General features: G+C 45.7%; 1 protein-coding gene across 4 annotated transcripts in view; it reads right to left on the bottom strand.

The window, feature by feature from the left end:
- The window catches only part of SEPTIN11 (septin 11), a 135,663-nt gene that overhangs the window by 42,966 nt on the left and 78,474 nt on the right, over window positions 1-14,223 (bottom strand). For all 4 annotated transcript variants that reach the window (XM_053257949.1, XM_053257950.1, XM_053257948.1 and 1 more), the window contains exons 4-5: window positions 4,845-5,031; window positions 578-739 (exon numbers count right to left, since the gene is read on the bottom strand). In XM_053257949.1, coding sequence (XP_053113924.1) covers window positions 578-739; window positions 4,845-5,031 — 349 coding nt within the window. The remainder of the gene's footprint in view (window positions 1-577; window positions 740-4,844; window positions 5,032-14,223) is intronic.

Here is a 14,223-nt window from a genome sequence, read left to right as displayed (position 1 = left end):
TCCCTGCCACAGGATGTGGAGGTGGCCACCAGCTTTGATGGCTTCAAAGGGGGCTTAAATTCATGGAGGGCAGGTCTATCAATGGCTACTAGTCTTTATGGCTGCAGGCAACCTCCAGGTTCAGAGGTAGGATGCCTCTGAATACCCATTGCAGGGGAGCAATGGCAGGAGAGAGGGCATGCCTTCGCTTCCTGCTTGTGGGCTTCTCAGAGGCAGCTGGTAGGCCACTGTGGGAAACAAGTTGCTGGACTAGGTGGGCTTGATCCAGCAGGGCTGTTCTTATTCAGCCAGCAGAGCTGAAGAGTCCAATAAACAGCCCCTAAGGCATCAAGGAGCAAGAATCTCAGATCCGTACCACTGATGCATACAAGCCCAGGCAACCTCTTATTCAAAAGGGGGAGTGAAGAAATGGGAACAACGGAGGGACCATCCTTGGCCAGCTAGTTCTGGACTGGCCAGCTGGCCATTCTAGGCTGCAATCAAGGTGGCATTCAGCTGAGGAATAAGAGAGGCTGCACTGCATCCAAAAAGCCTCTCTTGCAAGGACGCAGATGGAGGAAAGGAACTCAAGACTTACACTCATCGTTGCATTGATCTCAGCCACCGTCTCTTCGTCTGTCGGGAACTGATAGATCTGGACTCCGTTGCTAACCAGCTCGCTCATGATCTTGCTCTTGAATTTATGCAGCTCGTTTTTGGCAATCGTGTCCGCTTTGGCTATGATGGGGATAATGTTCACCTGCAATGCAAAACAAGCACAGTCATCACGCTGCCCCAGAGGCTTGTGGAGGGGGAGGCCAGAGGGTGTCCCCCAAAGGCAAGCAGGAGCTCCTTAGAGAAGAACAGGATGCAGTGGGGAAAAGCTTTTCACCTATCCACCCTCACTGGAAGTTGCGCCTAGAGTCCATGCAGAACCAGAGCATTGGCTTTCCATGCTCTTGATTTGGTGGGGAATTGCTGCAGGGACAGCCCAGGTTATTGGAGGTGAGACACAACAAAATGCTGCCTTGGCCCACATCTCTAGTTTTGAACATTTTCGAATTTTCAAAAGCAACCCTTGCAAGCTTTGAGCATGGGGAGCAAGGAAGGTGGCCCACAGCCCCCTCTTCTCTCCTCATGCAAGATTTGCAAGGAGCATGAGGAGAACTGCGCCTTGCAAAGTTTGCAAGGGTCAGCTCAGTCCCAAAGAGCTGCTCTGATGGTGACCGGCAATGGGCGGGGGGGAGGGAGATTTTGCTGCCTTGCAGGCGCCGCAAGAATCTCCTGCCTGAAGTGACTGTCTCACCTTGCCTCATGAAAAGGTCGCCCTGGGTTGATGCAAGGCATAAGTGAGATAGTATTTCACAGTTCTGTAGCTCTTTTAAAGCACCCGCAGCCCTTGACATATTTTAGCTTGTTTTTATCTTTAGAATAACCCATCAAGACAAGAAAGTAACATTTCTCTCTCTCAGTGAAGATGAAGAGGCAGAGGACGTGTGTGGCTTGCCTAAGAAGGAAGCCCCATGAGTTCATAAAAGAGCCAAAACACAAATTCGAATGTCAGCCCCCATTCTGGCCTTAATGGCACTCAGCATCTGTCACACCAGGTGGATGCCTCACCTTACGTCACAGTAAGGCTGTCTCTGAGGGTTGCCCATTATGTCACCTATCTGCCAGAGCCAACTATGCAAAATTAATGCCACACAAAATAACCTGTTTTGTGCTCAGTAAACATGAAAAGTTTGCTTTTCCAGTTAATGAAACTTTGGTTTTAAAATGGCAGCACATTAAGACCCCATCAAAAATGCCTAGCTGTGAACTGCAAACCTTTTGAGAGCAATATTTTAGATTCTTGCTTCTCCTTCTTGTTTAAATTACTCAAGCTTGCAGCAAGAGAGAAAAGATCTGACCATTTTCATTAAAGAGTAACGGGGGGTATTCATAAATAGAAGTCACGCCTGCCTATGCAAAAGAACATGACGTTTCTTTTCTTGTTTCTGAGAGGCCATGGACAGGAAGCCAAAGGGCACCTCAGTCAAAAGGCACCTCTTAAAGCAGTAGCTCTCCTTAGATTTACCAGGAGGAAAGCAATAACCTTTAGCCAAGGAGAACCCACCACTGCAGGAGACAACGGCTCTTACACTGAGGAAACTCCTTCTAAGGTTTAGCCTGAAACTGATTCCTTGTAATTGCAATACATTATTCAACCCATTAAATTCTCATTCAGCCCAGCACAGCTATTGCTGCTATTCCATTGTGTTTATCTTTTTTTAAGCGTGTGAGCTCTTTGGGGACAGGGAGCCATTTTTTCACTCCTTCTGCTATGTAATCCATAGCAACTTAGGAAGCTGCCTTCCACTGAGTCATAGGAACTTAGGAAGCTGCCATATACTGAGTCAGACCACTGGTCTATCTAGCTCAGTATTGTCTTCACAGACTGGCAGCAGCTTCTCTAAAGTTGCAGGCAGGAATCTCTCTCAGCCCTATCTTGGAGAAGCCAGGGAGGGAACTTGGAACCTTCAGCTGAGCGGTTCCATCCCTTGAGGGGAATATCTTCCAGTGCTCACACTTCTAGTCTCCCTTTTCATATGCAACCAGGGCAGACCCTGCTTAGCTAAGGGGACAAGTCATGTTTGCTACCACAAGACCAGCTCTCCCAGAACACTGGTCCATCTAGCTCAGTAATGTCTTCACTGAAGCTCTCCAGGGCTTCAGGCAGGTGTCTGTCCCAGCCCTACCTAGTGATGCTAGGGACTGAACCAAGGACCTTCTGTGTGCAAAGCAGATGTTCTGCCTCTGAGCTACAGACCCATCCCCTTCAATGGTTCCAACAGTGGTTCAAGGCCGTTTAGGAGAAACCCCTTCCATAAAAACAGAGGGCTTCTAAAAAGCAGCTCGTAAAGATGCAGTTAATACTGACCCAGAAACCAAGAGATTTTTAAATACAGACAGTGCTTGAAAATCCTCTTATATTATATAAACTCGTTCCTTCCTAAGGATGCTGCTAATCCTAATTTGGAAGAAAAGCAAAAAAACTTGTGCCAAAATTGTAGGCTTTATTTTCCACAAATCTCTAGGCAAAGAAGAATCTATAAAATCCTGCAGGGTGTGGAAAAGGTTGATAGAGAGAAATTCTTCTCCCTCTTGCATAACATTAGAACCTGGGGTCATCCTATGAAATTGATTACCAATAAATTTAGGTCTGACAAAAGGAAGTACTTTTTCACACAGCACATAATCAAAGTATGGAATTCTCTGCCACAAGATGTGGTGACAGCCAACAGCCTGGGTGGCTTCAAGAGGGGTTTTGATAAATTCATAGAGGAGAAGTATATCAGTGTCTACTAGTCTGAGGGCTATAGGCCACCTCCAGCCTCAGAGGCAGGATGCCTCTGAGTACCAGTTGCAGGATGCCTCTGAGTACTAGCTGCAGGGGAGTAACAGCCGGAGAGAGAGCATGCACATACCTCTTGCCTGTGGGCTTCCCAGAGGCATCTGGTGGGCCACTGTGCGAAACAGGATGCTGGATTACATGAGCCTTGGGCCTGATCCAGCAGGGCTGTTCTTATGACCCGAAAATTAAGCAAAATTAAGCCCTTTTGGAGTGGGTAAGGTAGAGTTCCCTCTTCCCATTCTGAAACTTGCATAATTTAGACCAGGGTTTCTTAACCTTGGGCCCCCAGATGTTTGTCTGTCTGTCTGTTTATTTATTTATTTAACTTCTATACCGCCCAAACCGTCATCTCTGGGTGGTTAACAGTGACATAAAAATAATTAAAACAAATATAAAAGGTTAAAACAGTTTAACAATTTAAAAACAGCATAAAATTAAAACCTACAAATTTAAAAAGCTGAAAAGGCTTGGGTGAAGAGATGTTGGACTACAACTCCCAGAATCCCCAGACATGGCCTTTGTGGCTGGGGATTCTGGGAGTTGTAGTCCAACCACATCTGGGGGCCCAAGGGTAAGAAACCCTGATTTAGACTGTCTGAAACAAGCAATAGCATGGCTTTTGATCAACCCAATTGGCTAGAAGACGCTGCTGATGGAAGGAACTAGTCTTATTTTCCCCCAATGTACAAAATATTATCTCCTGCAACTGACATTTCCAGCTGCAGGGGCCAATAAATATGTTCACTACTAAAAGTCCAACTTGACACCCGAGTACAGGTTAGACGTAAGAATTGCCAAAAGGTCCTTGTAGGGCAGCATTCAATTTCCTGCCGCAGCCAGCCAGCAGCCTCTGCAACAGCGTTCCCTCTAATTTTTTTCATCAATTTGCAGAATGAGTTTTGTTCTGGGCAGCAGGAGTTGTGTGCATGTACATTCAGAGTGGGGCCTTCCTGATTCAACCTGAGCGGGATCTAAAATTAATTGAGTGGACATCAAAAAACATGTGAGCACGCACACATGCGCATGCCTTAGGGGGAACACTGCTCTGCAAACTCACAAACAGGGCTGTGAAGATGACCCACATCCTATTTGCCCTCTGCCTGGTAGTCAGAGGTATATTGCCTCTAAACATGAAGTATCTACACAGCCATCTTGATTAACCAGTGACATCCCGTGGATTCCCTCTTAAACCATCTAAACTAGTGGCCACTGCCATATCCTGTGGCAGCAAATCCCATGCATTAATGATGCACTGTTTGAAGAAACACTTCCCTCCATCAGTCTGAATCTTACGTTCTGCCCATCAGTTTCATTGGATGACTCTGGGGCCCAAAAGCCGCTTGGCATTCATGAGTAACAAGGTTCCCCTTTTTTTACTCCATTGCTCCCCAGAATAGAAATCTACTAACAATTCTGTAATCAGCAAGGTAAGATCAGATGTCCCATCTCAACCAAGTGAGACGCAGTATACCTTACTATCGAGCTTTTTCATGGTGACCAGATCGAGAGATTTCAGCGAGTGTCCAGTAGGTGCGATGAAATACAAGCAGGCGTGGACCCTGGTGTCATGATAATTAAACAGTGAGCGCTTGATCTTCAGCTCTTCCTGCAGGTAGGCTTCAAACTGGGCATCTATGTACTCCACAATGGGCTTGTAGCTGAAATACAAGAATCCCATTTCAGATCCTGTTGCGATTTCCATTATTTATAAGGTCTCCTGTGAGGTAGAGAGTCTCAGTTTTCACATGGGTAAGGACAGGAGTTCTCAGACTTGAATCCAGAGATGTGGGTTTTCCAGAAAACTTTGAATTGGAAATTTTTCCATGCAAATACCTATGCAGATTAACTCTAATTTGCATAAAATCTGCAAGCCCCCCCCCCAAATACTATGCAGATTTTTCTGATGACATAGACTGATCTGATTTGGCATGTTATTTCACCTATTTATACAGTAAATAACAAAACAAAAGACCTCCACCATATTCATTTCCGCTCACTGTATCTCAAAGGTTTTTCAATTAGCCAAGTAGGAATTTCTACCCCACATCTCTGTTTGGATTCCCAGATGTCTTAGATTACAACTCCCATTATCCCCAGCTACTAGGCCCATCAGTCACCATGGTAGGGGATGATGGAAGTTGTAGTTCAACAAATTATTTCGGGGGGCCCAAGTTTGAGAACCCTGAATTAGAAACATATCCAATGCAGCCCTACCATGAGGCATGGTGAAGGGAAGGGACCACAGCTCAGTGGCAGAATGCATGCTTTGTATCTCCACACTTATCTCCCCTGCCCCCAGGTATCATCATATATAACAAGATCAACCATTCATCACCCCCCTGCCCCCCAATAAACCCTCTGAAAGTCTATTCATGATGGTTAAACTGAAACACAGGCCAAGACTCTGGCAGAGGGCTAGTTTTGTATCAACTGTCTTGCCTTCCCACCCATCATGTGGCAGCCATTTTGTAAAACTATGGCAAACGCAAGACAAGATGGTGGGAAGGTGGCCTAGCCCACCCAAGTTTCACACATCACACAGCTGGCTCCTGGCACCTCTTATAGGGCTGGTTTTCCCATGCATGACAAAAATATGACCCATTCCTATATAGTCTATAGCCACCTAATGGCTCAGCGGGGAAATGACATGATTATCAGACCAGAGGTTGCCGGTTCAAATCCCCGCTGGTACGATATCGGGCAGCAGCGATATAGGAAGATGCTGAAAGGCATCATCTCGTACTGCGCAGGAGGAGCCAATGGTAAACTCCTCCTGTATTCTACCAAAGACAACCACTGGGCTCTGTGGTCGCCAGGAGTCGACACCAACTCGACAGCACACTTTACCTTTATGCAAACAGGTGGCTCTAAATTATAGGCCAGCACCCCCATGCCAGCACTCTGAGTCGCTTTTTAAAGAGATTGCCTTGGGGTTAGGAACGTGTTTGCGTGCTGACTGGATTCTGTGCTTTCAGATGAATATTGGTTGCAGCTGGCTTTTCAACTGAAGATGAACCCTCTTTGTCCAAACAGTTCCTAATGAGATAGGAGTCGCTTTGATTGAGTGCTTGCCTATGAGGACATCCCATTTGTACCCTGGAAGCCAAATTAAAAAGCTGCTAATACTCCCTACAGCTGTTCCCAATGTCCTGTTTGTCAGGTTTTTTGGGGGGGGAGGGAGACATTATACAGGGGGAAATGACGACCTCTCACAAATTTCAATCTTAAAAAGAGCGGATCAGTGATAAAAGTACTTTGAACCAGACTGCTGGAGTCACAAAAGCTGTTGCCACTGTGTAATGCAATCCAGTTAGATTACCAGCTGCATTCTGGGAAGAAGGCTTCACTTCTGTGGTTTTGTGGCTAAGGCCTCATATGCAAAAATATTTTGCGTCAAAATGATAACACTGGCTGCATACAGACTAGTTAGTTATAATCCAAGGTTGGCCTTCCCAATGGAGAATGTTATAATATCAGAACTGTGCTTGTAGTCTTCTATGAGGGAGGAACAGTTGGTGGTGGTTGGGGAAAGCAAGGACGAGAACATAAAAGAGGAGAACAAGGGCAAGACTGGAGAAGAAACAGCATATTAAAAACATCCATAAAGTTACAATGAGGCCTGAGTGTTCTTGCTTTTTTTAAAAAAAAAAAAAATTAAAATTAAAATTCTGTGACCAGGCAGCCCAAATTCTGTCCCAAGAAACACAGATTTTTGAGACATGCATGAATTATGCAAATTGACAGCCTGCTTGATTTGTGTTAATTGTCATAATTCTGCATTTTTATGATCTGGTATGATTTGTTCGGTAATTTCTTCACTAAATTATGAAAAGTAGTAAAGACGTTCAGAACAAATCATGCCAGATCGTTAAAATGCAGAATTATGCCAATGAACACAAATCATTTCCCCCAGTTTTGCATAATTTTTTTCTGGTTTTGCTAGTCATGGGGCAGGACAAGAAGCTATGCAGGGCACTGAAGCCATGCACCCAGCGAGAAGCTTACTCCCCACTCTGGCTTCTAAGAGTTCAGCAGGCATTGCCCACATGCAGCTTTGAAGCCATAAGGGCTAGAAACTTGCTTGCTATAGAACATGAGAGCAGAGCTGCTCAGGAAACTGAATGCTGTGCACAGTGCCACATTCTGCGCTTTTTCTGCACTAGACTCATGGCAGACATCCAGAGAAAGCTGGACCATAGAGACAGCTAGAGGACAGAGGAGCATGCATCCCTTTTTGCAGAGGCTGGCGGGGAGATGCTAGCATTTTAAGGAAATCGCCGATCTACATTGGCTGCAGATTGGTGACAGGTATTATTTTGATGTATTTACATTTTTCTTTTGCCCTTTCATTCCCTCGGCTCAAATGGTTCTAGTTTTATTTATCAGGCATGAAGACACTGGTTAAACCTCCCCTATGGGGTCAAGGCAGCCTTGGTTGGCCTGTTGGATGATCTCCATTAGGAATTGACAGGGGGAGTGTGACTCTGTTGATCCTTTTGGATCCCTCGGCAGCTTTTGATACCATCAGCCATGGTATCCTTCTGGGGTGCTTGAAAGGGTTGGGGAGGGCCACTGCTTTGCAGTGATTCCACTCCTACTTCGAGTAGGTTCCAGATGGTGTCACTTGGAGGTTGTTGCTCTGCAAAGTGAGAGCAGTTGTATGGGTCCCACAGGGCTCCATTCTATGTCCAATGTTTTTTAACATCTACATGAACCTGCTAAGAGAGATCATCAGGGGATTAGTCTCTCAGGTTGAGGCAGTGGCCAGGAGGGCTTTCTATCAGCTTCGGCTGATATGCCAGCAACATCCATTTCTGGAGATAAATTACCTTAAAACAGTGCTGCATATGCTGGTAACATCCAGACTTGACTACTGCAATGTGCTTTACGTTGGGCTGCCTTTGTACACTGTCTGGAAACTGCAGCTGGTAAAGAATGCAACAGCCTGGTTGGTCTCCGGGATTACTCGAAGAGATCATGTAACACCCATTTTACTGCACTGGCTACCAGTAAGTTTCCAGGTGAAATACAAAGTGCTGGTTATTGCCTATAAAGCCCTAAACAGCTTGGGTCCAAAGTATTTAAGAGAACACCTTCTTCTTCGTGAAACCTGCCACCTATTAAAATAATCTGGGGAGGTCCAGTTGTGGTTGCTACCGGCTTGGTTGGTGGTGACTTGAAACTGGGCCTTTTCTAGGATTGTCTCAGGACTTTGGAATACACTTCCTAATGAAATTAGAACCTCCCAAATCTTATAGTTGATGATTCACGAAGAAATGTGAGCGGGAAGTCTATCTTTTATGTGTGTATTTGTAATGAATAACAATATTGCTATTGTTAAAATTAATAAAAAATGAATTTGGGGGAAAAAAAAGAAATTAGAACCTCCCCTTCTCTGGATGTTTTTAAGGACCTGAAAAATACCTATTTTGTCAGGCTTTTAATTTATAGTTTTAAAGTTTTAAATTTTAGAGATTTTTAATCTGTATTTTACACTGGTTTAATTTTTATTATTTTATTTTATTTATTTTTATTCATTCATTCGATTTCTATAACTCCCTGTCCCCAAAGGGCTCACAATCTAAAAAGAAACGTAAGATAGACACCAGCAACAGTCACTGGAGGTACTGTGCTGGGGGTGGATAGGGCCAGTTAATTGTGTTAATGTTTCAATTGTGGTCTTTTTAGTCAGTCAGTCAGTCATTTTGTTACAGATTGTGAACTGCCCAGGGACTTGTATATGGGGGTGTATAGAAATGTGTTAAACAAACAAAAACATATGAAGTTGTTGCCTTACACCAAGTCAGACCACTGGTCTATCTAGTTTTACCATCTGCTCCAGGGCTGGACAACTTTGGCCTTCCAGGCATTGTGGGACTACAACTCCCATAATTCCCATCACAGGGGCCAATAGTTAGGGATGGTGGGAGTTGTAGTCCAACATTGTTTGGAGGCAGGCAGTAGCTCTTCAGGCCTTTCCCAGCTCCACTAACTGGAAGTCCTTTTAGGAAAGAGGATGTTGGTATAGTGTTTGGAGAGCCTGAACCAGGATTATTTGGGTTCAAATCCATGTTCAGTCACTGAGTATCTTTGGGCCTCTCACAATCTCTCAACCTAATCCACCTTGCAGGACTGTTGTGAGGATCAAAAGAGGAGGGGGAAACAATCACATATACCTTCCTGAATGTTTTGGGAGGGGAAATGGGATTAAAATGTAGTTTAATTATTATTAACTGAGATGCCAGGTTGTGAACTTGGAACTATTGAGCCACGGCCCCCTCCTTAGATCAAATGGTACCCTAGCTCCTACTCCACCTTGGGCAAAAAGGTAAAGTGTGCCGTCAAGTCAATTTCGACTCCTGGCGCCCACAGAGCCCTGTGGTTTTCTTTGGTAGAATACAGGAGGGGGTTACCATTGCCTCCACCCGCACAGTATGAGATGATACCTTTTAGCATCTTCCTGTATCACTGCTGCCCGATAGTGGTGTGCATGGAACTACTGCGGCACTGTCCGGCATTGAGGGGGGTCTACCTTTAAGGGCGGGGGGGTAGTACTTACCCCTCCCGCCACTCTTCCCCCTCCGGCGCTGCATTTAGGATTGAAGTTTTGGGGGCGGCAGCGTTCCTCCCTGCCACCCCTGCCACCGTCGTTGCCCGGAAGTCGCGTAAATACGAGCACGCATGTGCCCGTTGCAGCGCGCAGCCGCGACGGGTGCATGCGTGCTCGTATTTACGCAACTTCCGGGCAACGACGGGGGCAGGGGCGGCAGGGAGGAACGCTGCCGCCCCCAAAACTTCAATCCTAAATGCAGCGCCAGAGGGGGAAGAGCGGCGGGAGGGGTAAGTACTACCCCCCCCACCGCCCTTAAAGATAGACCCCCCTCAGTGCCGGACCGCCGGACCGGTCCGGTTCCAAACCGGTTCGGAGGCCTCCAACATGGCCTCCGAACCGGTTCGTGCACATCCCTACTGCCCGATATAGTACCAAGGGAGATTCGAACCGGCAACCTTCTGCTTGTTAGTGAAGCATTTCCCTGCTGCACCACTTAAGGTGTCCACCTTGGGTACCCCCTCCCATTTGTTTGAATACCTTATTTTTTATTGCATTTGTAGCCCCTTTTCTGCCTTTGATGTATGGTCTGCATGCAGAATTTCTTTGTCATACAAGACCATAAACTGTTGCACATGGATCAGTAAGTCTGCATGTATTCATGCCATAGATCAGCAAAGAAAAACAAATGCTTCTTCAAACCTTGTAAAAGCATTTTAACTGTAAGAGTAACTGGAATGCCTGGTGACTCCCAAGCCCAGCATCCTCCAGGCAGTTGACCTCGGCCGCCTGCCCCTCCCTCTGTACTTATTACAGGATCCCACCCCCTTTCATGGAAATCAACATCTTTCAGCATCAGTGGGTTAGGAAGCAGGCATCTTTGGAATTTCCCCCCACAAGACACAAATTCTAAGAATTCCGATCTTAAGTTCCATTCCCTATTTAGGAAAAATGTAGATGAAGTCATTAGAAGAGTTCAGCACACTGGGTAAAGCCCAGTCAGCAAATGGAAAGCTTGAGGTACATCTACTCCCAAACAAGTTTTAAACAGATTTATAATGACCAGGTTTCGAGGAATGTGTGTTTGTGGGGGAAATAGTCCTGCCTGTTCAACTGGTTTTAAAGCGTAGCATGTAGATAAACATTTTGGTTGTATGGAACTGCACAAACAAGTATCTCATGAATTCTTTGGACAGGGCTCGTCCGATGTGAAAGTGGCTCATTTGGCCTGCAAATTATCCTAGTGGCCTCCAGGCCAGTTTGGAGAATACTTCATTGGCCCAGTTCACCACACATGATCAGGGTGCATTGTGAGGATGCACGTCCTTTGCTCCAGCCACAGTGAGGCACCTTCCCCGCTGCTAAGAAAACCACAGGGCTCTCCGGGCGCCTGGAATCAAAATCGACTTGATGGCACAATCGACTTGATGGCAAAATCGACTTTACCTTTAACTGAGCACAGAGGCACATTTTTAAAGTGGCAATTCTCTTTACTGAGCAGGGGGAGAGCAACGGGCCCTATCCATCCCCAGCACAGCATCCCTCCAATGGCTGTTGCTGGTGTCTATCTTATGTTTCTTTTTAGATTGTGAGCCCTTTGGGGACAGGGATCCACTTGTATTTTTATTTTAATTTCTCTATGTAAACTGCTTTGGGAACCTTTGTTGAAAAGTGGTGTATAGATATTCTTCTTCATACATAATCAGCAGAGGGGGGTGGCGTCTGTCTGAACTACCCCTCTAGAAACGTTAGAAGAACTAGTTCAAATAGTATTAATGAAAAGCATGTGGGGGGGGCCAGATGGGACATGCGCGCTGGTGGCACATGCATGTCCTTACCACATGTGGTGGCATGGTGTTTATTTAGCATGAAATGGCTCATTCCATCAAATAGTAGGGGTTATGGACAGCAGAGGCCGTGACTTTCAGAGGGAGGGCAGAAAGTGTGTGTCGTGGATCCCAAGGGATCTTGACAACAGTGGAACAGAGTGGGGTGAATCATGTGAGGGGACCTATTATGGACCTGTCTGAAGCTCTGAGGGAATGAGTTGAAAGGAGAAGGTCTGAAGGAACAGATTCAGAAGAGAGCAACCAAGATGGAGAGGGGTCTGGAAACCAAATCCTATGAGGAACAGCTGAAAGAGCTGGGAAATTCCTAGCAAGAGGAACCTTTTAAAGTGGTGATTCTCTTTACTGAGCAGGGGGAAAGCAACTGGCCCTGTCCATCCCCAGCACAGCACCCCTCCTGTGGCTGTCTTATGTGTCTTTTCTAAGATTGTGAGCCCTTTGGGGACAGGGAACCATCTTCCTTATATATAATTTTCTATGACATACCTGTGGCTAATCCCATGTTTGGCAGCTCTTGGGACTGCCAGCCAGCCATGGGAGGAGTGGGGGAAAAGAAAATGGCGGCAGTGGCAGCCGGCCAGCGGCCAGCCAGAAAGCGGTGGTGGACAGGAGAAGGAGCCGGCGGGTGGGAGAGAGAAGAAGCTGGTGTCCGGCCAGCCAGAAAGCAGCAGAAGGGGGGGAGAAAAAGGCGGCTAGCGGGGGAAGGTGGCGGAGGCGAGTGGGTGGGCTGGCTGGCCGGAGGCACAGATGCTTTGTGCTCAGCCCAGCTAGTTCTATCTATCTATCTATCTATCTATCTATCTATCTATCTATCTATCTATCTATCTAAACCACTTTGGGAACTCTTGTTGGAAAGCAGTATATAACTATTCATCATATTCGTATGTTTAGCCTGCAGAGGAGAAGAATAAGGTGCAATAGCTATCTTCAGATGTCTGAAGGGCTGTCCCCTGAGGAGGAGGACTAGACTTGTTCTCTGCTGCTAAGTTCAGAGGGCAGGGCTAGGACCAGTGCGTTGAAATAAAAACGGAGGCCGATTTAGGCAAGACATTAACAAGAACTTAACTGTAAGGGCTGTTCAGCAGAGGGACCGTCTGCCTCCCAAAGGCTCTCAAGCAGTGAATGGACAGCTATCAGTCAGGGACACAGAAGCACAGGAGGCAGGCAAGGTGTGGCTCTCCAGATGTTGCTCAACTACAACTCCCATCAGCCGCAATGTGTTACAGCTGGGGATGATGGGAGTTGGAGAGCCTCACACTGCCTACCCCTGCAGCAGCAGTTTCCTGCACAGAGTAGGGGAATGGACTAGAAGATCGCCAAGGTCCCTCCCCACTCTAACTGTCTGTAATTCTGTAGTTGTGTGCACCCTGTTGCACACACTCAAACACAGATGTAGAAACTGGGCTTATGGGAAGGGCAAGGAAGCAGGTCTGCTCCCACAGTTTAGGGGTCAGAGTTGTGGACGTTCACGAGGCTGCAGTAGAAGAGGCATAGTCATATTTATTTCGGGAGGATGGCTGCCCAGGAATGTGCCTAATACAGGTGGCTCTCGTTATTTGCAGGGGTTCTGTTCTGGTCTACAACCGCAGAGAACAAAACCATGAATAATGCATTGGGGGCTTAGGTCCAGGAAAATGCCTGAAAAATCACCGAAAAGAGAGGGGGGAGCAGAAATAAGGATGGGGCACAGCACTGTACCTTGGCCACCTCAGCCCTCCTGCCAACCCACTCTCCAGCTTCTCCAGAAATGCCCCCTAGCTTCTCCAATAACTCAAAATCATTTTTTAAAAAATATTTTAATAAGACAATGCATAACCATAAATCGTAAGACTGATACGTAAAGACATCCATTAACCGTCCTTCCACATATGGAAGCTAATTCTAATGATTTTTTATGATATGGTCAGATTTTATTCTGTTCACAAATCAAGATTATTTTAGTCAACTCGTAATCATGATGTTTCCTCACCCCACTGCTGAAGTCCAGCACTTAGCAGCAGAAGCCCCTTGACCTGATTGGTTGGTAGGTTGGCCAAAGAGGCAGCACAAAATTAAATCCAATTTCAAGTAAACACACACAGAGGGGTGTGTGAAAAATCAAGGAGTGAGAGGAGATAATTGGATAATTAATGGATAATTAAAATCAATTTTTAATTTAAATGGAATTTTTATTTGCAATTTAAATTAAATAATACAGCACTGTAATTACAAAAATTAAAATTATTTTTAATTTAAAATTTTTAATTAAAAACAAATTTTTATCAAAATTCAAATCAAATTTATAAAAGTGAGAATTAGCATCTTACGAGGGCAGCACAATGCAGAAAATGGCTCCAAGAAGCTCCAGAGGAATGACGCAAAAGGCTCCCAAAGGATCCACAGAGACGGCTCCAAAACCTTGGCCTGGCCTTCCAAGGTTTTTAAATTGTTTTTAAGTAATTTAATTGGTTTTA

The sequence above is a fragment of the Hemicordylus capensis genome, chromosome 5 (assembly GCF_027244095.1).
Source record: "Hemicordylus capensis ecotype Gifberg chromosome 5, rHemCap1.1.pri, whole genome shotgun sequence".
In the NCBI taxonomy this organism is placed as follows: Eukaryota; Metazoa; Chordata; class Lepidosauria; order Squamata; family Cordylidae; genus Hemicordylus; species Hemicordylus capensis.
Note: the sequence above shows the minus strand (reverse complement) of the source record. Positions and strands in the feature narration are given on the sequence as shown.